We start from the raw sequence: 27,833 nt of genomic DNA on the forward strand, positions 1-27,833 counted from the left end.
TGCTAAGAGGAAGCAGGTGGTAGTGATAGGTGGAATCATATCTAAAGTCACTGATGACCTATTTATGTTTAAAACTACTAGTTAGCTTTCTAGTTTGAAGTGGCAGATAATGGCTGATAAGCCATATATCTCTGAAATGCATCTGCTAGTTATCTCTTTGAATCTGCAAAACAGAAGTTTCTAGAAGTGCTATCTGCCAGTAGGTATCTACTGTATAGCGGCTGTATCCTACTGGGTGGAAAAACAGACAATGTTTTCTTGTTGTGCTTAGGTATCTATCTGCCAAGTGTTAAGTGAACTGTTTCTGTTTCATTTTTTCCCTCATTCTGATGCTATAAACCGTGTCAACTCTATATAACTAAATCTTCATTAGCACATTGAGATTTTTTTTTTATGATGAGTCACTGGAAAAAATAACATTAATACTATACAATTTGATTCACTACTCAATACATAAAAATGCTGAATCAAGAGAGTGGTCTCTTCATTCACTCATGTAGTGTTGCTTATCTACAGTTGTACTGTAAACTATGTGATTATCCTTGACACTGGAGAAAGTTCTTGAATAGCTGTCAGACAAACGGAACTGTTAGTCCACAGATTCGGGGCCAAATCCTGATTTTATATCGCTATACACGTCATTGTCTTTGGGTCACCTTTTCAATGGGGGGAACTGAGAAGGTCCTTAGCAGAGCAGAGTTCCACTCCAGTCATTTCACTGAGAATTAAAGGAGCATTTTGTACCCACGCTGGGTAAAAGGAGGAAGACAATATGACCTTCCCCTTCCCATTCCATTTAAGCAGTTTGTATGAAACAGAGAATCCAGACTCACCGTGTCAATGACAGCCATCTATATGTATCCAAAGGTAAGTATGGCTTTCATTTACTACATCAATTTTCTTCCACAAATCAAAACTAAAAAATATACAAGTGAAACAAAAGGTTGTGCGGGTTGTTTTGTTTTTTAATTGGCTCAGGCTTACCGAAGGAGTAAAAAAAATGAGCTAATTTACATCAGAACAGGTGAGCTGCATTAAAATTTTCTCAAGTAATATGTGGTTTCATCACATCACTGCTTTGTGTATTGGTGGCTTTATGAGCAGAAATGTTTTGCACTGACAGTGTCATCATATTCATAATGTCCTTTCTGGGGTTTTCTTCTAAGTCAGTTTCTATCGCTCCAACTTCTGCTAGTTTCCATTCGAGCTCTGTAAAAACAAATCAAGATTTATTCTGATAATTGCAATAAATTCTCACTTAAGAGGAAAAGGACTTTTATTAAAGACCAAGCTCCTTCTGAACAGCAGCACAAAATAGAGCCATCGACAATCCAACTTTCTCTCAGTAAAATACCTAACCGTGAAATTGCAAAATATCCATGCTTATCCAATATTCTCACCACAGAATTACATACATTAATTCTTTGCTTTTTGTAGACTTTTTTCTACAAAAATGATCAAAAACCTCTTCCACCTTTAAGCAGTGACCTTTAGATCTAATGATTACAAACAACATAAAATTTTCTGTAACATGAATTATTTAAAAATATTTCTCATACCTTCCACTCTAAGATATATTCCCCCACATGCAGCTACTCCAATGAACCTGCCTTTTATTTCACCAGTTTTATATACAAGTATTGTGGGTAAACACGTGTCATGGTAATTCTGAATGCAGCTGTTTACAACAGCTTTGAGAAACTTGACTTCTGGAAACTTTCTGGCTAGCAGGCTGAGATGTTCGTTAACCAGTAAACACATTGGGATGCTGGAAAAGAGTAAGAAAGTATGACACTTCTGGTGTAAATGATTGGTAAAATAACTAAAGTTATTAAAAATAAAGCCTTTGAAGAATAATTGTAACTTTTTCTATAGTCTGCTTCTACTTTAATTTGTTATAACCACAAATTTTATTTAGCTTCTTCTAAGATTGTTGTGATTTAAAGAGCTAAGTGAACATACATGAGGCACAGTCTATAAAACATGTCAGTAAAGCTACCAGATGCTTCAAGCATTGTGTCTCTATTTTGTTCTCCACTAAGATTTTAAAGCTCATTTTCTCCATTTACTGTAGAGTTTAAATGAGATTTTGTAATCTGTAATATACATTTTACTTTATTTGAACTGGCTTTCAGTTTAATCTTTAATTACTTCCTTGTTGTTTTAGTAAAATCTAAGTAGCGTCAGGGAAACCTTTGTGTAGTTGTATTACCTCCATGGGCCTTCATAGCTACTATTTGCAATACAATCACTAAATAAACCTCAGTTAAAAACAAACAAAACAAACAAAAAACCCTACATTAAAAAAAACAACAAAAAACTGTGGGTTTTTGTAACCGACTGAAGTTAAAGCAGCTGATTTAGCCTATGGACCCTGGCAGAGTTCCAGCAGCAGCCTCTTGTGGCCAAAGGCCGGTGAGGCAGTTTTGTTACTAGCTATAAGAGACACTGGAGGTTTCGTTTTCATTCGTAAGGAATTCTGAGTTTCCTCACAGACTTGTATTTATGCCATGGTAAAGCATAGAATTGGTTCTGCAGTAAACAAGAACAATGAAAAGCAGGAAAAGCTGCTATTTCCTTTCTTCAGATCTGTAAATTGAAATTATTGTAATTCGAACAATTTCATTTGATTGACATATTTGTGTTGCTCCTGGAAATAATACTCAATTCCTGACAACTGAGAAGAATCAAAGAAGCTTCCTCCCAACAAGCTTAAAAAGAAGGAAAAGAGAAAGCTGGTCTGAATCTAAAAAATGCATTAAACATTCCATACTAATTCTCAGTGCTTTTGAAAAACATCTACTAGAGTTGCTAACATATGCTGAACTAATCATGGGAGTCCTTTGACATTTCTGCTGGATTCTGTCACAACTTCTGCTACCATTAGAGAATTTATTGGGGAACCAATAAACTAGCAAATTCCCTAACTTTCCTCAGTTTTCATAACTGAGACTTTTCCTATTGGGCTTTTGATTTGTTCGAGTCAAAGGGGAAATAATAGAAGAATCCTGCTGGAGCACTCCTGCTGAGAAAAGAATCCGCAAATGAACTTTCCTTAATATGAACAGTGGCCCCCACTTTCTCAGTGAAATTCAGAAATGTCTGTGAGGTTAAGTACATGGTGGTAAGCATTCACAGCAAAAGAAGTTGTTCATATAATTGAAGAAAAGCGATTAACTCTCACAAAGTGAATTAAATCAATGAGGTCTCGTGCTCTATGATTCCATTGCCTGCAAACAACTGCTATTTCATTAGTCTATTTTATTTCATTTTTCTTGCTATTGCTTTTTAATTACCAGTTTGATTGTCTGTATTGAAGTATTCAACATCTTAAACAAGTAAGTAATTACCTTGACCGATAAAGATGAATTATAACCCAAACATCATCTGGAGCATTTGTAACTTCCTTTACATACTGCTCTCCACAAATTTCTCTTAGTTCCCCATACTTTTGCATCCTCTGAAGACACTTCCATTCTTTCAAGCGTTGCTGCCTAATTAAAAAGTAATAATAAAAATAAGCATTTGGAACATTTTAAATGAATTTTAAAATAATATCTAGTGCATTTCTCTCAATTACTTTAAAAATGCTTTGAGTAACTCTTTGGCTCAAGATCTTCTAATGCAATTTCAGCGCTGGAAACGTTTCAATGCTAATCTTGATTCAGTAAGATAACATTCAAATATATTTTCTTTGTTTTACGTTCCTTAGTATCGGCTTTGGGAAACCTGAGTAACAAATATGTTGCACAAGGGTTTATCATTTGAGACAAAGGAAGAAAAAGCAGGTACTAATTGTTTTTCTGATTCTGAAAATGAGATTAATTTGAATTAGAACTACTGGTACTTATGAGACAATGTTAAAATAATTCATGAAAACTGGAATGTAAAAACAGTAGATGGCAGTCTTCATCTATAAAAATACTTGCAAGGGAGAAAAGTAAAATGCCTCACTGACATTTGTTGAACTACAAGCAGCTATTAATTTTACTAACTGAAAGCCACTATAGAAGTGGCTTTTTCAGAAAAGATCAAATAATATGTGTGCAATGTTATGATACTCTAGCAACAACTCATGATAATTTAGGTTCCCGATTTCCACATAATTATGTGAATTATTATCTTCCTAAGGAAATGCAGCACTAGATACACAGTCTGAGCACTAGAATTATTTTAGTCATTTTAACAATGCAAAAGCAGTAAGTACAGGTAGAATCTAGACAGAGGAAACGTTTTGATCATATTAGCATTTTTATTCTGTGTAAACTGCACGTCTCATTTTTTCTTAGTTACAGTACAAAGCTTTGCAGAATTCAGCAGAGTACTTTGTAAAATACCTACAAAAATACACATGTGAATGTCCAGTATAGCTAAAATTACTAAGTCTTCATACAAGCTGCTAAAGTTTTCTGAACCTGAATTCATAAACCATATTGACTCTGCATGGTATTGTAAGTAAAATGATTGGTGTACTCCTATTAAATAGCTGAATAAGGTTGTGCCATAGTTATGTCTAAGAACAGTCTATGGTATATCACAGAATTACACAGTTGCAGCATGGCTGAGGTTGGAAGGGACCTCTGGAGATCATCCGATTCAACCTCCCCCAGCTCAAGCAGGGTCAGCCTTGAGCAGGATGCCCAGGAACATGTCCAGAGAGCTTCTGAACATCTCTGAGGATGGAGACTCCACAACTTCTCTGGGCAACCTGTGACAGTGGTCTGTCACCCTCACAGTAAAAAAAAGTTCCCTGATGTTCAGAGGGTACCTATTGTGTTTCAGTTGGAGCCCATTGACTCTGGTCCTGTCACTGGGCACTGCTAGAAACACCCTGGCTCTGTCATTGTGTCTGGAAACACAATGGCTCTATCTCTGTTCAGATATTTATAGACATTCATTACGTGTCCCCTGAGCCTTCCTTCAATATAAACTTCAAATGAATATTTTCATGAAGTAAGAAATAGAAAAGCCATTAAAATTAATCTTGGATAAGAAGCAAAACAACCACAATAGTTGTGTATTAGGGGTCCACAGCTGACTTGATAAACATCTTTCCAAAACACAAGTTTATCAACTACCGCCATTCCAGCATAGAAACTGCAGTGTATGATATAGTGAAACTGTAATTCATAATATATTTTACCAACTGTCCATTTCCTCCTGGCTTGAAATCTGCAGAAAATGCTATCCAGAAGAGAAGAGAGAAAATGAGATAGAGAACTTCTTTCTTTGAACATTTATCATCATTGCTCTAACTCCTAAAGACTGGCAGAAAGTATCTTCAGAGTGGCAGAGTGAGGGGCACAGTTTAATCAGGGAAACAGTAAATGAACCTGACTTGTGTAACGGAGATAAATGTTGAGTACAACGCCAAATATAGTCAGCTGAACTGAGGATGTATAACAGTGCTTTGCACTGAGGCCCCTTCTATTCTTTTTCTTTTAAATATTTGGCTTTCAGACTAAATTTAGTATTTCAAAGGGGGAATAATTTTGTTCTAACAAAACGTTGAAGTAAAATATGGTGCAAACTGCTTCTCTTTGCCACTGGCATCAGGAAGGAGTAGGACAGTAATGTGAGCACTGTCTATCTGCTGGCAAAGGAACAGAAGGTGAAAAAAGGCAGTTGTGTCGGTCAGCAGACATTACTATTCAAAAGATTCTGAGTTTATTTTTCAGGAGCAGGTACATGTACAATAGCGTATGTTAATCTGTATAGAAATATCTTACTATACCTGTACATTTCAATAGCTTTCCTATCAGCCTCATCAAAGTCATCTTCAGCTTCTTTCAATTCTTCAAGATTCATTCTTTCATATGGTTTCACTACAAACAACAAACAAAAAATTAGTCACCTTTTGTTCTCCAAAGTGTCTACAAACATTTTAAATGTATGAAAAGTATTACACAGACATGGAACTAATAAAAGAAAAAGATGTACTAATTTCAGAAATCAGTCAACTTTGGCATAACTCTGGGTAAGAGGACAAAAAAAGAAATTTATTTAACTATACAGGAAAATACAGAGATGCAGGAGTGGATCACTACTAATTTTTCAGATTGTGAATCTTGCTTATACTGACTGGTTCCTTTATGAAATTATGAAAATTAGTTACCTGTACATGTTACATGCCATAATGTTTGTCACTAACTGTTGTATGTTTAATTCAGAATCCTTTTTAAAATAACCAAGTGAAAATAATTAAAATAAAAATATAATTATTGTACAACGTTTAAGTTACACAAAGCATTATTGAAAATACCTCAGCTTTTCAAATTTTGTTATACTAATGACATGTATTTTTAATTTTACTTGCCTTCTGCTTCTTTCTGCAAATGTAAAACCATTTCTTCAATTTCATCTTTTGTTTTTTCTTTTGGAGGAAGAATTCCAAAATGTCTTAGTGTATCATTCCATTCAGTATCTTCATTTGGATCCTATTTTAATATTATGAAACAAAACTAAATCAACACATCAGTCTTGTGTGCCCTTTTTTAAACCAAAACCAGCCCTTTTTCACCTGGGCATATATTATGGATGTAACAAAAGGAAACCATCACTTGGAAGGTGCAATACCTTCGTGGACCATTCTCTGTCATGAATTTTCATTTGTCATTTTTCACGTCTGAACAGAAAACAGCAAGAAAATAAGAGAGAAAAAAACCCTCGAACTGTAAGCATAGATAAAATAATCAGTTTCCAAAATACCAGCTAAAAATTGTCTAAAAGATATATGGAAACCTACTTCAGAAAACCCAAAACTATACAGTGCTTACTTAAACACATCTGAAGAATACAGCTTTATACAGGCAAGATTTTTCTATCAGTATTTTGATGTTACTGCTGAGAATAAGGTATTGACACTGTGAATAAACATGTAAAAGCATGCCTAGACTCAGAAGAAAAAGATTTTTTTTTAAATGGATGATTAGTATTAATGAGTCAATATAAGCTACTTCATACACCATGTTTATAACACAGGACTTCTGTAGGTGTTAAGTCTATACATGTGGTAATTTTATTTAAACGGTTCAGATAAAGGAACTGCATGCTATTGACAAGGCTGCATTTCTACTGAAGTTGTATTAAAAGAATCTGTTTATTCTAACTGGGCTGCTGTTGGAATGGTAGAACAGCAACACATTAGGAGGCCTTGAATGTGGATTAGAAGTGGTAAAGCAGATTTTAAAACAGGTTGTTAATCAAAAAGTTTGGTATTTTTGGCCCTGAAATAATGACTTGTTTGAAAACCTCCACCAAGACGTCTCTGTATAAATATGTATATATCAGAAATATTTAGTGATATTCGTAATTCCATAATAATGCAGCATCAAATGAACAAAAAGTACATTACAAAAATTTTACCTGAGGAAACATCCAGGATTTCCATTGGATCACTACCATGCCCATGAGTACTATATTGGCCTTTCCAGCTGACAGATGCCTCATTTTGATTTGACAAGGCTCTTGCACAGAATTTAGCATGAATATAATGAAACCAGTTCTAATGAAGATCAAATGCTACACATGCCTCAAAGAATTTCACAAAGGTAAAAGAATTGCTTGCATTCTAGGTGAAAACATACTTGGGAATTCCACAATGAGAGTAAACAGAATTATGCTATTGCTCACAAGAAAGTTAAGTATAGTGGTTTTGCAAAAAGACTCTTAACTCTGGCAGTTTCTTCTGGCATAAGTGGGGAAGCGAGACTTCGCAGTGGAAATGAAGTGGCAATAGTTATGGCAGTTCCTGCAACAGCCCTAATGCCTGGGCTCAGCCGACTGCAGGCAAGGGTACTGCCACCAATATTCACTACCAGTGGAGCATTCTGGCTTTGCAAACATCTAGTGCCTTACTGCTAAGACAAAGAGGAGATTTCTTATCTGAATACTTTAATTGATTCTTTCTGCAAAGTTCCAGTATCCAGATTTTGGACTAGAAATGGCAACTCCGTTGTAGTGAGTTAGTTATAATATTTGGAAAATTATTTTCCATAACATTCCACCTCTAAGAACTTGGTTATTTCATCACCGAATCTTTCAAATATACTAGCAAACTTACTTTATCCACGTATGAAAACGTAGATAAAAAATTAAGAATTAGTGATGTTTTCTCCTTCTTTGATTGAAAAGTAATTGATATAATCCATTGGAAAAAAAATAGAAGGTCCATATATAATCTAATGAATTAGATGGTCACTCATGGGTCTGGAATAGGAAAAACCCAAATGAAGATTTTGCTATAGTGTAATTACTCAGGGTTTACATACATAAAAAAGTACTACAGTCAGTCTTACTGCAACTTTTCAACACTTCACCAAAGCAGAGTTTTGCCTTTGGTACAGCCAGAGTATCAAAAAAATCCACAGAACTAAGAGCACTAGTCCACCAAGGGAACCACTGAAGAAACAGGATTACTACACAGGCACTTTGGCCTCCATATACAGTGCTTTACTGTATGATTTCCTGACTTAAGTCAGGATCAGATTTCCCCACTTCACAGAATGCAAATCCTTCTCCATGGCAGAAGGATTACAAAGAATCATGAGGCATTAAAAAACATAATAAAAATCGTTATCATAACTGGACAAATAATTTCAAAACCATGCAACAAAAAGGACTACTGAAACAGAATTGGAATGCGGGTAACTTAGAAGATAAGCTCTGGTCAGTTTTTTCCATGAAAGATTTTTACATTTTGTGTTTTTCTGTAAATTTAAGTCCTACATAAAATCTTTCCATAGTATTTTACTTAAATGGTGTATTTTTTAGTATTTTTATTCAATGTTTGTAACATTCACTAGGTTTGTGTAACTAGTTATACACTAGACATTTTCTAGATGCTGTTACATCTACAAAATGTAAAAGAAAAAAAAAAGTTGGATGATGAATCCTAGACCACAGTGAGCATACGGAAACGGGTGTGTCTGATAAATCTGAATTCCAGTTTCAAGGTAGAGAAGATCAGAAGCTAGCAAACCTTTAACAATTTTTTAACAAATTGACTTAAACCAGTGTTTAAAAAGTTGGTCTTAAGTGATTAGGTCAAGGTTGCACTAATATGCACAGATGAAATAAATGAAAATGTGCGTCAAAATCTTCAGATAATATTTGATGGTAAGAGTGCAAAGGAGCCAAGCAATGGCAAAAGTGATCCAAGGTGAATTGGTTTTGGAGTATGAAGCTAGACTACTGAAGCAGTATTACTCTACTAGCAGGCCACAATCCCAAGCAAAAACACTTGTCCTAACACTCCTCATTGCTGCCAATGATAATGTTAACTACAACCAGTGTTGCCGGGGGGATGCATATATCAAGTTTGGGAACCCACAGGCTGGATAACTTCAATCCTTAAGTGTAAATAATACTTCTGTTAAATTTAATTTGCAGATTTTTTTTTTTTTTTGCAAATGACATGAAACAAATTATCAAAGGTATTTTTAAAATAATACCTACAATCATCCAGCTACCAAAGTGTAGTATTTTATGTTTTTTACAGGTTAATTCTTAACCATTAGAAACTCGGAGTTTGTTGATATATTCTGACAAAAAACCCCACATAAACTGCTCTTCTATCCACCATTCCTCAGGACCCACACAGTGCCTGGCAAAGCTTTGCAGGACTGGGGCAGCGACACCAGCTCTCTCTGCCCTCTGGGCCCTGCGGCAGGCTTGGCCGTGGTGGTGGGGTCCTCTCTGGTGGCCAGCTTTGCTCCTGCCCTCCTTGCCACCTTGCCTTTCTCTTCTCCTTGCCCAGTGGTTGCCTCAGGCCACACAACATGGCTCTTACAGCACCCGGCACCTCTCTTGGCCCCAACCGCTGCCCACCTGCAGCCTCCCCCATTTTCTTAGTGTCCCTGCCCCAACTCCCTCGTCGCCCTCGGTCTCAGCTGCCCCACCAGGACAGCTCGGGGCTGGAGTGACCCTCTGTGCCCACCTGCATGGTTGCGCCTGGGGCACTGCCTCCCCTCACAGAGGCCACCAGTCTGACCCGATGGTGGCAGGATGGCAGCAGCTGTTGGGGCAGGGCCACCCTGCCCTCACACCGGCTCTAACGGTAGCCGTGGGCCCAGCGGTTTGCCCTGTCAGTCCTTAGTTACTGCTGACAAAACTGATCCTGTTTAACAATGTTTCAGGAGAGGGAAAAAGAAAAAAGAAAACAAACAAAAATAACCAAAACCTGAAAGACAGGGCACTTTCAGTCTGGGCCACTTTAGGCCGTGGTTCGGTGCTGGGTGTGACTGAAGGAGGCAGCCCTGCTTCCCGGCCTTGCCCTTCAGCCCCGGCCTCCTCATCCCACTGCCTGCTTGAGTGGAAGCTGCCAGTCTTGCAGTGTAAGGCAGTGGGGGGAAAAACTTAAACAAATAACCTAATATAATACAATACAATGCAATAAGAACTTTGTGGCAGAAGGCCACGCATTAGTTCTGACCAGGGGTCATGTAAAACTGGATCCTCAGTTCACAGGTAATTGCACCAGTTCACAATGTGGAGACACAGCAAACTGCAGAGTGAAAACAAGTGGGTAGGAAGAGGAAAAGGACTTCTTAAGCCAGTTTCCACCTCCAAGACCATCTGTTTTCCCAGCTGCCTTCTGAAGTTCAGCTACTCATCCAAGCTTGCAGAAGCAGGAGTAGTAATGCTGAGGTCAATTCAAACCCTGACCAGGCAATACAATGTTAAAAACGAGAATCCACTTAGTTACTTTCAACATAATTACAACCTCAACATCATATTTTAACACAACCCTGTGAAAACAAACTCAGAAAGAGAAGCTAGGAAGATTGCGAGGCTAATTTGTTCTTTTGAGTAGAGTTTCTTTAAGTCTACATCAAAACCAATTGAGTTTTCAAGTGACTGCTAATTCTGGATGAATATAAGTGATGAAATTAAGTCTTCTTCTGAATGAGAACCATACTGCATCTGTGTTCTTAATAGCTAAAAAAAATATGCCATTGTATTTCAGTTGAATTAAAGTCAAGATACTTCTTCAAAACATGCAACTTGTTCAATTTCCTTTTGTTAGGGGAATAGAGATTTTATTTTTTTTTTTTTTCAGCCAATGAAACACTAACATTAAGGCTTTTTGAGGACTGTCAAACTCCTTTATTATCAATATAGCTCTGCAGGCCACCTGCAGTGCACTTATCTTGACCCTGCAGACTGCCAGTCTACAGGCTACAGTGAGGGAAGTACAGGGGTAGAGAACATCATCTTGAAAACTAAAACATAGCATTTGTTTGGCCTGCCTAGATAAGCTGTGATTTTAAGGACTGCACACATCACAATATATTCTGGAAAAATGCAATAGTCTACATTGCAAACATTCTCATTAAAACAAATCTCTAACCGAGTGCCTTTATTTATAAGTGAAAATAAATGTACATAACTGTGTTGTTAGGGACAATGTCTGTTGCATGCACACACTGACTTTTTTACAGTTGCATTACACAGTTGTAAACATCATAACACTAGGAAACAAACAATTTTAATATGCTTTTAATATAATCAAGAAAGTAAAGAAACTTTTGAATCTTTAAGAGAGTCTAGTTTAAGAACATTTATATTCTAGTGATTTTTAATTGTACATTAGTAATGAATAATTTTTGTAAGGAAAAACAGTATTTCCATGTACTCAGCATTTCTGCAGCATTAGTTCTAGGTCAGGAATCTAAAATCCTGAAAAATAAGAAAAAGCATTAGCTGTTGGTGTGATATAACACTAAATATTTTAAGTATGATAGAGGTATAAAATATATTAGAAAACAGAGCATTATAATATTGGCATACTTTTTTTTATATCTCTCCAAATAGTTGAATGCTTTGGAATTAAATCCTGAAATCTGTACTTAGTTTCAGTGTGAGGTTTTTTTTCTGTGCAAGATAAGGGCATTACCCCCAGGATGTCAATATACTTCTCAGTATGTATTTTACAGTTGGTTGAATCAGTTCTTCCTGATATATACTTATCATCATTGCTAACTTTCCAAACTGATTACAAATCTGGGATATTTTCCAATTCTTGGTGCCAGAAACTTGTCTGTGTTCTCTCTTCTAAGAACTGAGTACCTACAGCTTCTATTCACTTCATCTGAAGATACGTGAATTTAACAGATCTGGGAAAAGTTTGTGGAAGTCTAAGTTGACTACACAGTTAGAGGCCTTCTGAGACTACTTCTCAACATAAATATTGTGGCCTATTTAAATGTAGACAATGATTAAAAGTATTAAATAAATACCTCCTTAGCGAAAATCCACTGATCTCCTTCCATTGCGTGGCTGAAAGACAAATATTCAATAAGTGCTCTATAAAAGTGACTGCTTTCAGTAACAAAGCCCCACCCAATTGATTATGTATAGGAATTGATAAACTTCTCAGTTCTGTCAATGTGATCATCATTAAAGATAAACCTGTGACCCATTATTGTTTCATGTATATCCACCTCTGGAGGAGAATTATACGGTAAACTTTGCTACGTAGAGATTGAAGAAAGAATTATGCTTATCTTGTATGATTTTATAAGGGGAAGAAAGCCACAAGAAGTCAGAGAGACCATTATCCCTCATTCTTTTTGCATTTTCTTAAAATGTGCTTTCAGATTGTTGCTATTATTGCATTATAAATGTTTGTTGCAATTAACAAACAAATATATAAGTCACTCTCAACTATTTTCTTTTTAGACTGTATTCTTTAACATAGGTAAAGAGTTTCTCCCTTTTCACTGTGGTCATTTTCAGAATTATTTTGCACTACTGAGGTACTCAATTTCTGCTAAAGCTGATTAAAATTTTCTTAGTGAGCTTAATAAGGATTTGGTTTTTACACTGGCATTGTGAATGCACCAATGTTAATGTTACCCATAACTTTGGCCTGCCATAAGAACTCTAAAGATCCAAGCCCGATACAGAAATGTAACTACACAAACTTGCCGTCTTTGTTAGAATCATAGAATCATTTAGGCTGGAAAAGACCTTTGAGATCATCAAGTCCAACTGTAGCCACTTTCTTATTTAAAGCCATTAGCCACTTTCTTATTTAAGTGTAAAAAAATGTTAACCAAAATCAAGAGGGATATTATTGTCTGACTTGCCATCTTTAACTTGCTCAATTTTGCTAAAATGGGGTAAAAAGGCTCTATGACATAAAAGTTGAACAGAGTAGTTTCATTCTCATGAGAACTTCTGTATCTAGTGATGCTGTATTTTCTAGAACTTTCTCTGAGAATTATGTATATAATAACCAATGACTTATCAAGGCATAGCATGGTATCACATGCACACAAACATTAAGATATGTGCAAAAACTTCCTACTATACTTTTATTTTAATCTAAGAAAATGTCTGGAGCAGATCTTGAGTAGTCCTGTATGGTGGAATGCTCTTAGTGAAACAAGTTTCCTCAGTCTCAGTAATTCTTACTGTAATTCACTGGTCTCTCTAATTTTTGTTTTGTAATGCTCATTACAAAATGAAAAGAAAAGAAGTTAAACCAACCGTACCCTATAGAAAAAGTAGCCTCTGCTTTGAATCCCTCCAGGTCCTTGAAGTTCTTCCTAAAAAAAGAATTTTCAATCATATCTACTCTTGTAAATGAATACATATAGAGAGGTTGTTTATGTACATTTTAAAAGTATTGTATGCTACTAGTAATGATCAGCCTTTGCCTTTGACTTTCCGGGTGTCATTACCCAGACACAACCAGAGTGTCTTCATGGCAGCAGAGTCTCTACGGATAAAGTAGAGTTGGTCTTTGCACCTCACAGAAGGAAAACAATGCAAATCTTAAATATCAGAAATACTTGTGCTCCTCCCAGGAATGAGATCCCAGACTGTTCCCAGAGGTGTATCATCATCACCCCTCTTACATCAACTCCCAACGAAAAGACCTTATGATACTCTATCCTGTCCACACTGCACACATTGAGAAACAGCTACTTTTTCTATTCAGTGTGTGAACAAAAATAAAAACCAAAACAATATAGGCAGCTGTTGCAAGGTAAGGAAATTGATCTAGAACACAAAAGGAATCAAGAGTACAATTGCTAATGTGGAATTGTGATTTATGTTAATAGGTCATTCTCTGCTTACAGCCAGACAACTCTTAAAGAAGATTATGTAGTTTTCTTGTTTGATTTCATGTCAGAAGGTTGGTGTTGGAAAATAACTGAAGCTAAAATCTGACTTCACCGTAACACCTGCCTTCTAAACTTCCAAGGGCTTGGAGATGTTAAAAAATAATTAATACATGCTGTAATGTATATGCATGTATATTCACAAACCTGCATATATATATGTATGCAGAAACATACATGTTCATGAAGAAGTATGGTTAATTAGAGTTTGATTTTAATCCCTGCCCTCTCTCAGTTATCTTGTTCAGTCTCTTAGATTGACTTGCCAACAAAATGCTCTTGCGTCTTCTTTCTTGGATCATATCATATCACCCAAGATGTAGCACAAGAGGAATCAAATTCATGACAAAATCTGGTGTCAGCCCAAACTGGGAAGAAAGAATAGATTTAATAAAACATGTTTCCTCCTTCACCCATCCACCTTTTCAATTCCTTATCTGATCAAGGAGAGAGGTGGGTGTGTTTATGTAAAACAGGCTCTGGTTTTATTCCGAGTATGAGGAATAAAAGAATCATCAGCGTGCTAACCTCTCCTGAAGCACGTTCTGTGACGCCAGAGTCAGTCCAACCAAGGAACATGGGGGCTTTCAGCTCCAGGGGGGATTGGAGTTCCTCTGCACATCTGAGGCAGGGTTGCTCTGATCCTCTACTGGTTTAAAGTTTACCTATGCTATTTCCCCATCAGCCCATCTGGTAAAGTCTCTTGGAAACATAGATTTATAGCCTTCTCACAGTCAGGGAATAATTGCAATACTTTTATTATTGATGGCAGATTATTTCAGTGTGTTCTTAATTTTCTTATAAACTGGTATGGTCCTCAGCAATAACATTTAGAGAGGATTTTAAACTCTTACACTAAAATATGCTGAAATCTGCCATATAAACAAATATGATAAGTGTAATATGGATGAATTTTTAAGATTTATTATGACATTAAAACAAATAAGATGCATGCAAAAATACCAAACCCAAAAGAATCTGCAAAGGAAATTGATTCCAGAAGATGCTAGCACTTTGTAAATGTCTGGTGTTTATGGACTGTACAGCAGTAAATAACACCTTTAACAAGGCGACTGGTATTGATAGCAGGACTTGACAACAGGAAATATAAAAGGTTGCTTTCTATAAAATGTAATTAAATTTAGAGCTGTTTTCATTTTTTCTTAGATTTACGTGACTATTTTAAAATGGCTATATTCTGTAAGTGTTGGCCATGTCATTACTTCTCTTGGCTTCAGCTGCACAGGCAAAAATGTACGAAAGTACTTATTTAATATTATGCATGTCTTCAATGGGATTTAATGAGCTCTTCACTTTTTAGGCCTAAATGTCTAATGATAAAATATTCCAAAATAAATACAAGTAGGGAAAAATCAAAGGTAGTTAAATCCATTAATGGCTATCTTACATAATGGTCCAGATGAAGCCTTTGACTTAGAAGGTCTCTAGGATGTGCCTGCCAGAAGCTAGAGAGTATCCCAGAGAAATGATTGCTCCACACTTCCCCTGGTCCTTCCACCTTTTTCCTGCCTATGCACAGCAAGACACGGGGTACTGGACTGACAAAAATACAGCCTGAACTAGTGTGGCTTTTGTTATTATGCCTTCTTTCTTAAAAATCATTACTATGGTATGACTGTGACAGTTCTATATTCCATTCCTCTTCAAACAAATCCTAGTCAGTCTACCGCCCTTATTCTGCTTAAGGACTGATGAAGGTATTGCACTGTCTACTTTAATCTAATCCAATTGTCCATGACAGCACTGACTAATCCAGAGGACTGCTGTACCTGTAGTTCATAAACTAAGGGTTACTGTTAACTCAACATGGGAGTTGAAAGTGCCACAAATTCTACGTTCAAATTTTTAGCTGGAACTACAATTGTTACGTAGCAAAGAGCCTAGCACTGAGCACGTGAACAGTTCCACTGAAAGAATGACCTTAGTTATGCATGTGCTTATGTATTTAGCTGGGCTAACATGTAACCATAAGTGTAACATCATGATTGCAAATTAAAGACTGCTAGTTATCACAGTGCGGAATGGTTGGAATTCTTACTGTTGCGATTTCCATGTACCTCTAGTTATGAGTGCAATAATACAAATAATACAAGACAGGTCTTTTAAAAATTAGCCACTTGAAAAGATGACTAAGGAAACATATAATACTCATCATCATTAATTTATTCCTACTTTAAAAATATGTTGAAAATAAGGTATCTTACAAAAAGAAGCTTGATAAAATGTTTGCCTTTTGCCACAAAGTTACGTCTGCCTGCTATGGGCTTTTTCCTAAACACTATAGCATATTTTTTTTTGGTCTAGTTTTTTTATTTCCCTTTTTCCGAAGAGAGGGCTAGATAGTATTACCTACCACAACCATGACTAGATGAGAGCTGACATATATAATCATAGGATTAAGAGTTCATTGAAAATTTGGGAGTTAACACCACAGCCTGTATCTGGATTAATAAAGGAAAAATCCTACTTATGCGGATGCTACTATCTCAGTTTTAAGTATCACATTTGTACACCTATTTTAACTTCCGTATCAGTGAATATAAGGAATCATATCAATGAATCTGAGGAATAACCAAGCTGAAGTCAATGTAAAACAGGAATAATCTGGGTCTTGGATTTTGGTATACTTTATTATACAAGAATCTTTGGTATTCTTACAGAGAAAGATTCTTATATATCAGATGGCATTTTTCTCTTCTCTCCATAGCTGGAATAAAGAGATGGACATTAATAGCCATCTGCTTTTTGATTTTTGAAATCTGACATTGCATTTATAGCAAATATACCCAAATTTTATTATATTTCTGAAACAATGGGACTATTCATCTCTATGTGAAAATTTTGTTCCAACACACACTACTTTTGTATTGAAAATTAATTCCATAGAGAACTTTCTTATCTGCATCTTAAGTTAAACAGTAAAATTGCCTATAAATTACTTGGAAATTCTTAGTGCTAGAAATCATAAATAATATAAGTTTAAGGAGTAGATGTGGTTTGAATTCCAAATGGGAAAAAAAAGAACCCCTCCTAGAAAATATAACTCAACTGCAATATAATGGTACAGATAAATTTGAAAGTATTTTTCATTTTTTAACAGAGCTAACAGATCCATTTCGATACATAGGCTCTGTGTTCCACCACTGTTCTGTGCTAAGCGTATATTACTTCAGTGGTTTTGGGGTTTAAATGTTAAATATCAGCAGGATGCTTTTTCAGTAATTAAAGAATAGAAAAACCTCATGTTTCTAATGAAAATACACTAGTGTGTTATTAAATTGTGAGAATAAAAATGTTATGAGCAGAAAGGTCTACAAGGACATTTTTAGAAGAGCTAATGAATTGCAGAGTGTGAGAACACAAGCATGCAGAGTTTAAGATTACATACGTCCACTTTGTATCTCTTCAGTCTTCTCTCATTAAGCTGGGGAACGAGTTGCAGCAAAGGATGCAGGACAGACGACTGAGAGGACACGAACACAGACACATGAGCAACAATGAAATTCAGACCTCATGATGCAAAAAAAAGTCTCTTCCCGCAGTACTGGCTTATGGACCAAACACGCACCAAAAAAGGACTGAAGATGTTAATTGCGAAACATTGTTTTAACATTCTGACTTTACAACAAACAGGTACCAACATTTATATTTACACTATGAACGTGACTCACAAAGTTATGGGGGGGAAAAGCTATGCGTCCTCACCTTTACTCTTTGAAAGTTCAGAACTCTTTACAGACTTCTTGCTCAGGCAATTGAATTATTCAGACTTTGATCAGCCTCTCTGAGTGGTACAGAGAATATTTCCATACAGTACTGCTACTAACATTTCTACAATTATCTACTATGGAAGTTAGCAGCTTCCATCTCCGTTGTACTGAAAAGTTCATTCTAATTCAACATAACTTAAATCACAGCAAGAAAAAATATGTTTTTCTAGAAGACAGTGTGCAGGAGGGATCCACTGTCAAGTAAAATTTGTAACCATGGCACTGGTCACTCTACCAAAATGACAAGCTCCATTTGTGAAACTCCTTATATTCAATAAGACTTTAAGCTTGCAGACAGCCTGGTTAAATACAGAGGCATTGCGTGCCATGTAAGTGCCCCCCTGCCAAAACACAACCATGTGGGCTTGTGGAGAGAGGTCCACAGTGAGAAATAAAGTAGAAAAACCTATATTCCATCAACCAATTTAAACCTTCAACTCATGTAAACCTAATTTAAAAAATAATGCATTTTTGATACAATACTTCTTAGAAAAATAATACAACAAGGAGAATTATACCATATGGAATAACTAGAGTTACTAAAGTGTTGATGTATTTAATAAGTAAAATGAACCTGCCTACTTGGAGCCAATTTTGTCTGCCTAAGGTAGGCAATGTGGCATCATAATATCTGAAAAAAGTAGAAGTCTGACATAAGTGGAGGAGTTAAAGGGCATCCCAGCTGGTCACTTGGGCTCTATCTAGCAGTCAGTGGAGAGAGGATAATAAAGCCAAGGGATGATGAATCTCACTTCAGTTAGTATCTCTGAGAACTGGGCTAGAAAATAGTCAGCTGAACAGCTACAGCAGAAGTGAGAAAGCAGCAATCCCTGGGGGCAGGTGGGGAGAAAGGTATTTGGGGTGGGGATGAAGGGGGATGCAGTCACCTCTTAAGCAGGAGGAGCAGCAGAAATAGCTGCTTTCACTGTGCCCTGATTACAATTAAAACCTCCAGAGCTGCTCTATCATGAAAACACTGACCTCAATATCAACAATATCACTTTCTAGGAAATATACCACATATTTCTGAAGAAATGTAAAGAACAAGGCAAAAATGGACATTAACATATAAGAATGATTGTTAAGAAATGAGAAAACATGAATATGTTTAACTTTCTCAAATTCCTATGGTGCACAGAAAAACCACATAGATGCACAGAAATAACAGATTATGTTTGCACTTTAAAAGCAAGAATGGATCACACATAGTTTGGCTTATACTGTTGGCTTATGAGAATATTTTTATATTAACAATACTGGGCTATTTTTAAAATCATATTTTTCATTGAAATATAATCCAAAGTCTGAGTGAGACTTAAATACTGTTTTGCCAGATATATATTTATGACATGCAAATAAATACATACAATTTAATTATTAATTAATAAAAATTCATTAAAAGTTCTTGATGTTTATGGTCATGTTCTCAGCTTCTATAAATCCACATTGTTTCACTGCATATGTTACGTTCCAGTACCAGAAACAAGCATTTGATCTTATTCTTAGATGTTGTAACAACAAGATTAAGATGCATTTGGGATTCTATGAGTGGTCAGATTTTTTCACACTTGGACAATATTGATGATCCTCTTCCATGTTATTAAAACACATTTTATATCTTAAGCACAAAGCTCCTAGTTCTGAGCTTGCTGTACTGTTGGAGACACTACTGCAAAAAGGAACATTACCTTGTTTTTACGTACAAGCACACTAGTATTCACAAGGAGGTGCTATGCCACTTACCATGATGTCTGAGTTGCCTGAGTCATGAGTCTTAGAATAATGAAATAAGAACTGTTCAAAAAAATTAAAAGTGGGGTTTTACTACAAAACAGGGCAAGGGTGTTATGATTTTCTTGACAATTTTAGTGTGATCATAAAACATACATAGAAATCTTACCCTTTTGGTGTTGTCTTTTTCATCTACACCCTGTGGGAATAATCGGTAGAGAGGCTTTTATTTGTTTAAAAAAAAAAAAAAGAAAGAAAAAGAGCAATGGACAATTTTGATTACATTATAAACTTTTCAGTATTGGATTGGAATATTGTCCTTCCTTGACAGATACATTGCAAGTCTTTGCTTATCAATGTAACTACTCTTTTCAAACTCTGTAGAGAGCATTGACTACTCTCCACTGGAAGAGTAGATGGGTTTAGTGGATGCTCCTTTGTATATGCCTAGACTCTCCTAAGTAAATTTCTTTCTCCATTGAGAACTCATAATTTTTCTAATCTAGAGCAATAAAAACATGTAAAGCCTTGTATCCAACCTGGAGATTATTTTCCAAATACTAGAGTGTCTCTCTTTAATAGGTGTTGGATTAGGACACATAGCATTTCAGAGTAAAAACTCATAGTATTACTTCCAGCACTGAGTGACACTTCAGATACTGGGTCCTCCGAGTTCATTGCAAACACTGGCACACCGAGAGATCAGGCTGCAGAAATGAGTAGTAGTCTTTTGTGTGTTACCTGTGGTTTCTGGAGAAATCCCATGACCAAAAAGCAAAGTTCTTCCAGTGTACTGGACACCTAATGCAAAGAAAACATGAACTCAGGTATCACACATCCAATCCTATTGCGTATAACAAATAGTATCAAAATAATAAAGTAACCTCTGTCTGACTCACCTGAGGCTGAGAATCTGTGGTCAGGTAGGCAGAACATGCATCATCTATCTGCAAAAGTTCACACAGTTCTTTTTTAAGAAGTCAGATTAATAAAACTAAGTGAAATATGTATATTTTCAGAAACAATTCAGTGCGGCTAAAGGCATGGCAAGCTTGTCCGCCATAAGAAATCCTTATAGGTACGTTCATGAAATATTTTGCATTCAAGGGGAAAAAAAATCCTTAACCACATAAAATAATTTATACTTGCTTGATCTGAACAAACACATACATATCTCTGTCCTTTATTCTCTTACCCACCTCATGCCACTCTTGTTTGTAACCTTATCAGACTAAGTCATATTTTAAATTATGATTTTAAGCATCTGGGGTATGGACTATGAACTTAAATATCGTCTGTGATTTCTTTGATTATACAAAACTGTGAAGAAAATGACAAAACTAAAGCAAGTGATTGAATGAGAATTCCTCAAACACAGCTCTTCCAACTAGATTCCAGCATCCCTACAGGTGTATGATATACGCATCTCTTGAGTGGTTATGATCTATGCCAGCACATCTTCTGCATGCCAGTCAATTTGTGTGAGTCACCAAGCAGCCAATATCTGAGGTTTGCACTGATTTCTTTGGCAAATGAGGAGCCTTGCAAGATTCTGTTTAAAGGAGGTAGTTCCCAAATCACAGTATTAGTAAGAGATATATTCAATATATTTCAAGAGATCTAAATGCAAAGAACCCTATGGAAGAAGTCATTGCTGAGGAACTTAGACACGTCAACACAGAATGGAATGTGACACACATAGACACAAAAGCAAAACAAATAAATCCACAACTGAAACCAAGAAGTCCCAATTCCCATTTCATCAGGATCAAAACAAATGTCCATTTAGCTCTACATCTGTTCTCCAAAAATGGCCAAATGTCGACACCCTGGGAAAAGCTTAAGACAAGACCAGTGGTTGAGTAAAGCCCCTGCTCTCCAACCACCAGCAATTTGTAGTGTGAGCACTCTCAGTCAGAACTAGGTCTAAAGCTCAGTGGATTTCTGTGCTGTGAATTTGACCAGTGTCTTTCTGAACCACTGTGAACTTTTAGCATCCACGACGTCCTGTGGCAAGGGTTTCCTAAACACTGTGTGAAATACCACTTCTGTTTGTCTTGATCAGTCTTTTCAAAGCTAACTTCATTCAGTGCTATCATGATCTTGTCTTGCAAGAAGTAATGAACAGATTCCTACCGTTCATAACCTTGTATAGACAATTAATCACATCCTCCTCCTGTTGCCTCTTTTCCAGGATGAAAGAATCCCATAATACTGAACCATTTTTAGTGGAGTAATTAATCGCAAAGGGAGAAGAAATGGAATAAAGGGTATTTGAATTCATGGAAGTAATATTACCAGTGCTGAAAGCTCCAAGTATGCTGTGAGGAAAAGTATTTCTGTAAAGAAAAGTAAAAATCTCCAGTACTCCAACTGAAGCTGCACAGTTTAATAATAATGAAAAAAAAAAAACCCAAAACCACCCACCTTTTCATTATATAACTTTAAAATTGTATCAATAGCAACCCCCATTGGTATGCACTATTTCTTTTTCCATTGAATATTTGATACTGTTAATCCAGATGCCGAAAAGCTTTGCCAATCATTATGTTCACAGGCTGCATAAAAAAAGTTTGTTTTTTTAAAATAAAGAGTAAGCAATGCAACGGGTCTTATGATTTTATTATAGGTAAAAAGCCCAAAACAGCACTCTTTAGCAATGAAAACATTAAATGAAAAAAGCGATAAACAAATAATGCATATCTGAGTACTTCAAGACAAGAGATGACTCATTTCTCTGGAGACAATCTACGAGAAAGCATTAGCAGAGATAGTGGGAAAGCTAATAGCTCACAGAATTCCCCTTTTAAATAGTTTTTGTTGGCGACACAACCTCCCCGTTCTCTTTTCCCTTCATCTTGCATTGGTTTGTCTTTGGGTATATCAGTTCAGCTTCACTAATTTCAGAGTAAGAAAAAGTAGAGGGAGAAATCAGCAGTGAATGAGATAAACTAAGCTGAAATCATGTTGGAAGCCTACGTTAAAAATTAGCTGTTTCTAATTGGTGAGGGAATTTTTGTTTGTTTTTTCTTGATTTATTTGCCTAGAGAACTATTGTAATTCAGTAGCAGGACAAGCCAGAGACTGCTTTGTGTTCAACACCATGCGAGGCAAGGCATCTCTCAGCTGAAACCCGCATGGACAAAGCAAGGGCTGAGGAAAAGCTACAGTTTCTGTTAATTCCTTTTTAAAAAAGAAAAATAAAGATTTAATAGTTTCTATCACCCTTGATGCATCTTCTCTGTAATTTTCTCTCCTATCTCAGAAATGTAGCCTGAGGGTGGGAGCTTGTGAGTTGTTTGAGGTTGGTTAAATAACATAGAGAAAGGAAAGGATGAGAGAGACAAGTAAAGGAACAAAATACTTAGTTACAACATTGTCATATTTATAAACTCAGAGCCATTCCTGGAAAATAGGAGGAGGAAATTTACAGGCAGGGCTTCTCCTGAATGAAATTTACTCTCTGCATCTGCACCCCTGGTGAGTCACTTGCTTTCTAACGTTATCAGAAGCTACAAAATCAAATGTCAACAGAATACTTGAAGGTTACAGCAACGCCAGGGCATGTGAGTTGCAGGCTAAACCCTCTCTGCATGTTATGCCCTGCCGCTCCATCTGCTCCAAAAGGGCAGGGAATAGCTCATGTTAACACACGTGTCACATCCTGGAGTCGAAACAAATGTTCATTTCAAAGGTGAGAGTGGAAGTCACGATAGCGATCAGTAGCAAAATGTTAGAGGAGCTAATTGGCACAGCACATTATCCTATACGTACTAAATGGAGAGGCTAGGCTAGGATTAAATACAGTGTCCCAACCCTGTGTGCAGAACAGAAGAAGCAAGAGGTAAGACTGGATGAGTTGAAACAATTCCTGTGTATCGTGTATAGACTATAAAATGACCAGATGGGACCCTGTGTTGCTTCCAGGGACAGTGACTGCCTGGTCTTGACAGTTAAATGACAACTGTTATCAAACGTAGCTCTCCTTTGAGCCAAGACAGTCTTTTCCCAGAACGACATCTCAACACCCAGCCTCAACATCCTCCTGTTCAGAAAATCTGGAAAATAAGAAGTTTCACCTCTTAGTTGATGTCAGGATAGGAGATGTACAGGAGAAGCAGGACTGGAAGAAGAAGCACCTGAACTCCATGCAAGAGAAATACTGGAGGATGAGGTGTGACTGTAGCAAGGATGGGCACAGAAGAAATGGGAGTACACCGTATGGCAGATGATGCTTACCTCTTTCCACAGCTGCAAATCCTCATCCACCTTGAGCGCTTGGGATGGCATCGGTGCACCTGGAAGCACAAACCATGCTTAGCAATGCTGTACAGCAAAGGTCATTTGCATAAGTGTCCTGTGTCAGTGATTTAAATAAAAACTGTGATACCCAGCACACTTATTTACTGCAAAGTCTGAGAGCTCCGTGTCCAAGGAATTCTGCTCCCCCGGGTGTTGTGGGGTTTGTCCAATAGTTTCTGCCTGCTCTATGTTAGCAGCACAGCAGGAGGCTTCTTCACAAGTTCACAGCAGATATGGACACTCACATCTCTTGGCAATAAACAGTTGCTCAGGTTTCACTGAGGGTCAGGCTAGCATTAGTCTGTTCTCAGTGAAAAGTAGCAGGCAAAAAAATCTGCACGGCAACTCTTGAATGCTAAAACCTGCTCAGGAAAACACATTCCAGTGCCTACAACCTCGAGCTCTCTGAGAACTCAGCTCACCTCCAGCACATGCATCACAAGTTGAGAATCTGGATGCTACCTCTTGCTTTGTTGTATGTTGCAATTAAAGAACTAAACATGCACTATGTAATGTACGCTTGCATATGAATAATGCCCGTGATATGAAAATGGTGGTTTTGAGAAGATGATAGACATTACATGTGTAACAGGCTTTGTTTCCTCTGTTTGGCATATGTGATGTGGAAAAGCTCAGTCCCTTAGAAGACTGAATGTGTTATTAACTGCATAATGCTGCAGGGATGCTGTGCTTGGCTTGGGGGCAGCTTCTTTCTCCATCTCTGCCCACCCAGGCTGCAGACCTGGAAGTCACTGTCTCTGGGTCCCTCCCAACTCAGCACCCAGAATATCTACCTTTCCATGTCATTATTTTATCTGGCAGTATATTTCTAATAGCAATGAGTCTCTGTAAATAATAGAAATGAGCATCACTGAATAGTGAGTACGCTAGACACCACGCAGGCATATTGGTGAGGGGATGTGTTGTAACTCACCTGGGCAGGAGACTGGTGCTGGAGAGGGTGGTGCTTTATCTCTATGGTTCTAGCACCGCAGGAAACCCTACAAAGTCATCTAATTTATACCCCTGCCCAAAGTAGCTGCCCATGAGACATGCATAACCAGGTTATACACTGCTCTTAAAGACCTCAGATTAATAGAGATTTCATAACCTCCCAAGCAGTCTATAATTACCTGTGGTCACATTTTTGCAAAGAATTGAACCAAATTAAACAAAAAAGAGGTGAAGGTAGACTTAGTTAGAATGGCCAGGTGGGCAGGGTATGAACGCCCATCATCTCCATTTGTTTTGCATGTACGACTAATAACAATAATTACTTCCAGGCATTAAGGGGTGGATTTCAAAACCGCATTTTGGTATTGGCACAGACTTAAGGTGACTAATTATTTTGGATGCTTGTTTTCCCCAAAAAAAGAATTAGAGGGGCTCTTGATTTCACACTGCGTAGAAGTGAGATATTATTGAAATCTCCGAGATGTTCACATAACAAGAAAACTGCTTTCCAATGAAAAATTTGCTTTTTTGGATGTTTGTTTCAGTCCAAGGAAAAACACCAAATAAAGGTGCTACAATTCTCTTACTTTGTTTTCTGTTCTTAAATTAGTATATTCAAATGGGAGTGTTGCCTGGGACTGGTATCCTGGCTGCAAAAAGTGGGACTGGGCAACACTTCAAACTAACACACCTTCCCCATTAAACCATTGCCTGCCTGTCTCTGACCACTGCTTCTGCCATTGCTGGTTCCCAAGGCTTTCCAGGGGGAGCAGAAGAAATCCAATAGCCTGTAAAGCTTAGGGGAACAGGTGAGAAAGCCTGAATATTGGGGGTTTTGTGGGGATTTTTGTGGGGTTTTTTGCCTGGAGCATGAACTTCTGGAAAAAGGAGATGTAATTATTTCACCATCTCCTAAGTTTCCTTAATCCTTCTTCACTTATTCACAAAACTTATTTCATGTGCAGTCCCATCTGTTTTTTACTCACACCTAGGACTACGTTACTCCCGGTGCCAAGCAGTGTCCCTCCATCACCCCATCCAGAACAGTGCTGCAATCCCTGCAGGGCTTCATTCATTTACACACATACACATTGGCACACGCGGGAAAACAGTAAGTTATTGTGTAATATATACATAATAACCACAAGGAAGAAAAAAGAAAGAGTGCTATTGAGGAAAGCAATCCTATTCAAAAGAAACATGGAGGAGGAAATCCTCCTACAAAATTGATGCTGTCCATGATATATTTGTCCTTTTATCTTTCAATCCTGCCAACTTCTACAAACTCAACCTCTTCCAAGGCAGCAGAATGCCGGCTGCAGAGTTTCAGTCACTTTTTAACCTGAGATTCACTTCTTACCTCCAGTGCTCACCCTACACGAGCTCCTTGCAATCATTTCTGTAAGAACAATGATGAAATACTGTGTGCCGTTGCCCTTCCTTGCCCTCCTTTTCTTTCCCTCCCCTCTTCCACATCTCCAGAATTTATTTTTAACAGAATATTCAACATACTGTACTTGGATTTCTTTGATTCTTGATATTAAAACCCACATCAAATCAAAACAAAAAACTCCTGATGAAAGTAACTCACACTCACACATGTATAATATAAACAGAACTATTCCTTGCACAGCAACTTATTTTGCAATGTTACTGCACAAGGTATAAGTAGTTAATCTATCTGGAGTGGGAAAATAGAATAAAAAAGAGAACATATTTTGTTAAAAAGCCCATTAGCTGTGCTTGTTTGACAAGCACTCCCTGTTACAAAAAATAGCGACTTTCTGGTGTAACACAACGTTTCAAATTAAATCAAGATAACAAAGGTGTATGCCTAAAGCAGCCCTATCCTTTCCCACTTAATCCCACCCCTAGGGATTCCTCATGCAATAAATACTGTTTCAGGTTGGGCTAGGGGACTTCCAGAGGGTCCTAAATTTTCCTACAATCCCACAGTACATCTCATTTCCCATTCTTAGCTTTTAAATCAGAGTAAGTGATATTTTAAATCAAATCACTTTTAACAAAACCACTTCCCCAAGTTGCTGGAGTGTAGTTTTGCCAGGACAGAGTAAACCTGCCGGGGTAGACGAGAAAGCCCCCCCAACACCCCCTTCCCCAAACCGTGCCCAGCAGCTGCAACCCCCTGCGCATCTCTGCATCTCCCCCAGCCCCGCAGCTCCTCCCAGCCCAGCTCGGCGGCACGGCAGCGCCAGCGGCTCGCTTTGCAGCCCCCCCGCCAGGCTGGCAGACTGCTGGGGTCACCTCCCCCCCCCCCCCAAAAAAAAAAACCAAACCAACATATTGCAGGGCTGGCAGCGCAGGAACGGGGTGCGAGGGGGATGCTCCTCACCGTTGCAAGCAGACATCGAGGAGGCGAGGAGGAGGAGGAGGAGCAGCGGGGACCCCGGCAGCGCCGCGCCGTCCCCCGCCTTCCTCCGGCTGCGCTGGGGGGTGGCTGCGGGGGGCTGCTGGTGGCAGAGGTCTCCCATGCCCGCGGTGTCCCCTGCGCTGCCTCCCTGGCCAGCCGCTCTCTGGGCATGCCCTCGCTGCCTGCCCAAACTTTTTAAGTCTCCCTGACACGTGGATGAGCATCAGCCTGACTCAGGGACGGCACGTCACCCGCCCTGCCCGCGCTGCCCGCCCTGCCTGCTCCCCCACCGGCCACCCCGGGGCCAGACCCCCCCACCTCCTCCGCCCGGCACCTGGTGACTCGGCTCCACTCCCACCCGGCGGGGCAGATCCACGTGTAACCCAGGGGTGGGTGCCCCTGCTTGGCAGCCAGGCGAGGGGCTGGGCAGGCTCCAGGCCCTTATTAACCCCCTTCTTTAAGAAAAATCCTTTTTTTTTAAAAAACACATGCTAGCAGCCGTGCTGGCGGGCAGAAAAGGTGCTGCCTCTCCCTCGTGGTGTGCCGCCGTTC

At 38.0% G+C, this 27,833-nt stretch overlaps 2 protein-coding genes across 2 annotated transcripts; both read right to left on the reverse strand.

Moving 5' to 3' along the window:
* Nucleotides 1-941: 941 nt before the first annotated feature.
* PDCL2 (phosducin like 2) lies at nucleotides 942-10,714 on the reverse strand. Its single transcript, XM_054823922.1, is given in 9 exon segments — nucleotides 942-1,209; nucleotides 1,560-1,768; nucleotides 3,351-3,494; nucleotides 5,735-5,825; nucleotides 6,317-6,437; nucleotides 6,577-6,625; nucleotides 9,938-9,950; nucleotides 9,953-10,034; nucleotides 10,706-10,714. Coding segments are annotated over 9 exon segments (882 nt in total). The 3' UTR covers nucleotides 942-1,045.
* A 1,529-nt stretch (nucleotides 10,715-12,243) lies between these two features.
* NMU (neuromedin U) lies at nucleotides 12,244-27,402 on the reverse strand. The gene is made up of 9 exons (XM_054823353.1): nucleotides 27,264-27,402; nucleotides 23,894-23,952; nucleotides 20,554-20,601; nucleotides 20,396-20,455; nucleotides 19,824-19,853; nucleotides 19,667-19,717; nucleotides 17,542-17,616; nucleotides 13,500-13,553; nucleotides 12,244-12,279 (listed from the first exon to the last, which is right to left on the reverse strand). Exons 1-9 carry the CDS (start codon nucleotides 27,400-27,402, stop codon nucleotides 12,244-12,246), a joined length of 552 nt encoding a protein of 183 aa, XP_054679328.1.
* Between the last annotated feature and the right edge of the window lie 431 nt (nucleotides 27,403-27,833).

Source organism: Grus americana, chromosome 4, assembly GCF_028858705.1.
Source record: "Grus americana isolate bGruAme1 chromosome 4, bGruAme1.mat, whole genome shotgun sequence".
Classification (NCBI taxonomy): Eukaryota; Metazoa; Chordata; class Aves; order Gruiformes; family Gruidae; genus Grus; species Grus americana.

Coding starts and splice junctions, on each gene's coding strand:
- NMU (XM_054823353.1), bottom strand. CDS start 27,402: ATGGGAGACCTCTGCCACCAGCAGCCCCCCGCAGCCACCCCCCAGCGC. Junction 20,602..23,893: donor ATTTGCAGCTGTGGAAAGAG/GTAAGCATCATC, acceptor GAACTTTTGCAG/ATAGATGATGCATGTTCTGC. Junction 13,554..17,541: donor TGAAGAGATACAAAGTGGAC/GTATGTAATCTT, acceptor TTCTTTTTTTAG/GAAGAACTTCAAGGACCTGG.